We start from the raw sequence: 1,813 nt of genomic DNA, 5'->3' as shown, positions 1-1,813 counted from the left end.
GGCTCAAAGACACCATCATCTTTCAAAAAAGGAAAGAAGTATGGTAAAGCACCTCCCAGTTTTGGCAAACACTTTTTCAGAACAACTTGTTGAGTGACTTGTTTTCTTGTGTCTACATAGGTAATGACTGGAGCATGAATGTAGTTCATAGTTTATGGAACTACCTAAAGATACAGCAGCTGGAATAACCAGGGCAGGAGGAGAGGAAAAGCTTGAAAAAGTCATTTATCAAAAGTCATTTTATTGACAAAATAGAATACTCATATTTGCTCTTACAGGGGTAGCCTCTAAATTTTTACAAAAAAATTTACAGACTGTATAGCTTTGGATATATACATATTTTACACATCTGTACAAGGTAACAAATAATTATATAAATACATCCTTTAATGTAGGAAACCCGTATTTAGCTGGGGTGTATAATTAAGACATTTTTTGATTCAGTCAATATTGTAAGGCATTTGCCTGGTCATCCACATCCCAAAAACCTGCAGTCCCCAGCAGACTCCCACCTCAGGATGGGGGGAGGAAGACCCTCTCTCCCACGAGTAAAGAGCTGCTGTTAGTCCAGAGTGATTCAGAAGCTGCTGTGCCTTGCCCTCTGCAAGACACGGGTGAGCCTCTACCCTCCTCTGCCAGCAAAATAATAAGCTGGCTCCTTGAAGTACATGCTCCCTGCATATGAATGGAGGGGAAGGAGGAGGGGGTTGGAGCCTGGGGCCTCTGCCAGCTGCATTGTTCTATACAAGCTGTGGCTAATAAGGACCATTAGGGGTTCATTAATGGCACCAAACAGTGAGGAGGCATTTTAGGCAGGCCAGTGTCCCTCATTCCCTAACCTTTGGCCTCTTTCCCCCTCCTCACACTTGAGACAGGGGCATCTGCTTGGGATAGGAGACAGAGCTGGCGGTGCCTGATCTCCACGTCAGGCCGGTGCTGACATCGCTGTAGAGTGAGCCACCACCTCCGGCCCCAAGTCCTCCTGCCGTGGTGATTACTGCCTGTCCACCTGCTCCTGCCCCTGCGCTCCCAGCCACGGCAGCGCCTTTGCTGGCCCAGCAGCAGCGAGTGCAGAGGGCCCTCCAGGATTCCAGGGTCTTGCCAGACCAGACCCAGACGCCAGAAGTGATGCCCACCACCAGGCACATGAAGTACTTGAGCATGAAGACGGCATAGTCAGGGCGGCGGGCCTGGTCGGGCTGCTGGTCACGCAGGCAGGGGCAGTTGTGCGTGGCCTCCCAGCGGGGCCGGTTGTGCTGCTCGTAGAAGAGGCAGGCGACCACGCTGGCAGCTGGCACGGTGTAGAGCACAGTGAAGAGTCCCAGGCGTATCATCAGCTTCTCCAGCTTGTGGGTCTTGGTGGGGCCACCCTGCTGCTTGATGACGCTGCGGATACGGAAGAGCGAGACGAAGCCAGCGAGCAGGAACATGGAGCCGATGGCCAAGTAGATGAGCAGAGGTGCCAGCACGAAGCCCCGTAAGTTCTCCAGGCTCTGGTTGCCCACGTAGCAGATGCCAGCCACGGGGTCCCCGTCCACAGAACTGAGCGCCAGCACAGCGATGGACTTGACGCTGGGGAGCAGCCAGGCGGCCAGGTGGAAATACTGCGCGTAGCCGGCGATGGCCTCGTTGCCCCACTTCATGCCTGCCGCCAGGAACCAGGTGAGGGACAGGATGACCCACCAGATGGAGCTGGCCATGCCGAAGAAGTAGACGAGCAGGAAGACCACGGTGCACAGCGCCGGGCCGGTGCTCTCGTACCGCACGTGCTCGGCCACCGCCAGCTCCGGCTGCAGCTCGGCCGCGCCGCCCG

The 1,813-nt window shown here is 54.6% G+C and overlaps 1 protein-coding gene across 1 annotated transcript in view; it reads right to left on the bottom strand.

Annotated features, from left to right (window-relative positions):
- Positions 1–221: 221 nt before the first annotated feature.
- Positions 222–1,813, bottom strand: part of FZD8 (frizzled class receptor 8) — a 2,622-nt gene continuing 1,030 nt past the window's right edge. The window contains exon 1 of the mRNA XM_041489193.1: positions 222–1,813. This exon is cut by the window's right edge and continues 1,030 nt beyond it. Within this exon, the coding sequence (XP_041345127.1) occupies positions 861–1,813 (953 nt within the window). The 3' untranslated portion in view covers positions 222–860.

The sequence above is a fragment of the Pyrgilauda ruficollis genome, unplaced genomic scaffold (genome assembly GCF_017590135.1).
Source record: "Pyrgilauda ruficollis isolate IOZ18807 unplaced genomic scaffold, ASM1759013v1 scaffold12, whole genome shotgun sequence".
Lineage (NCBI taxonomy): Eukaryota > Metazoa > Chordata > Aves > Passeriformes > Passeridae > Pyrgilauda > Pyrgilauda ruficollis.
Note: the sequence above shows the minus strand (reverse complement) of the source record. Positions and strands in the feature narration are given on the sequence as shown.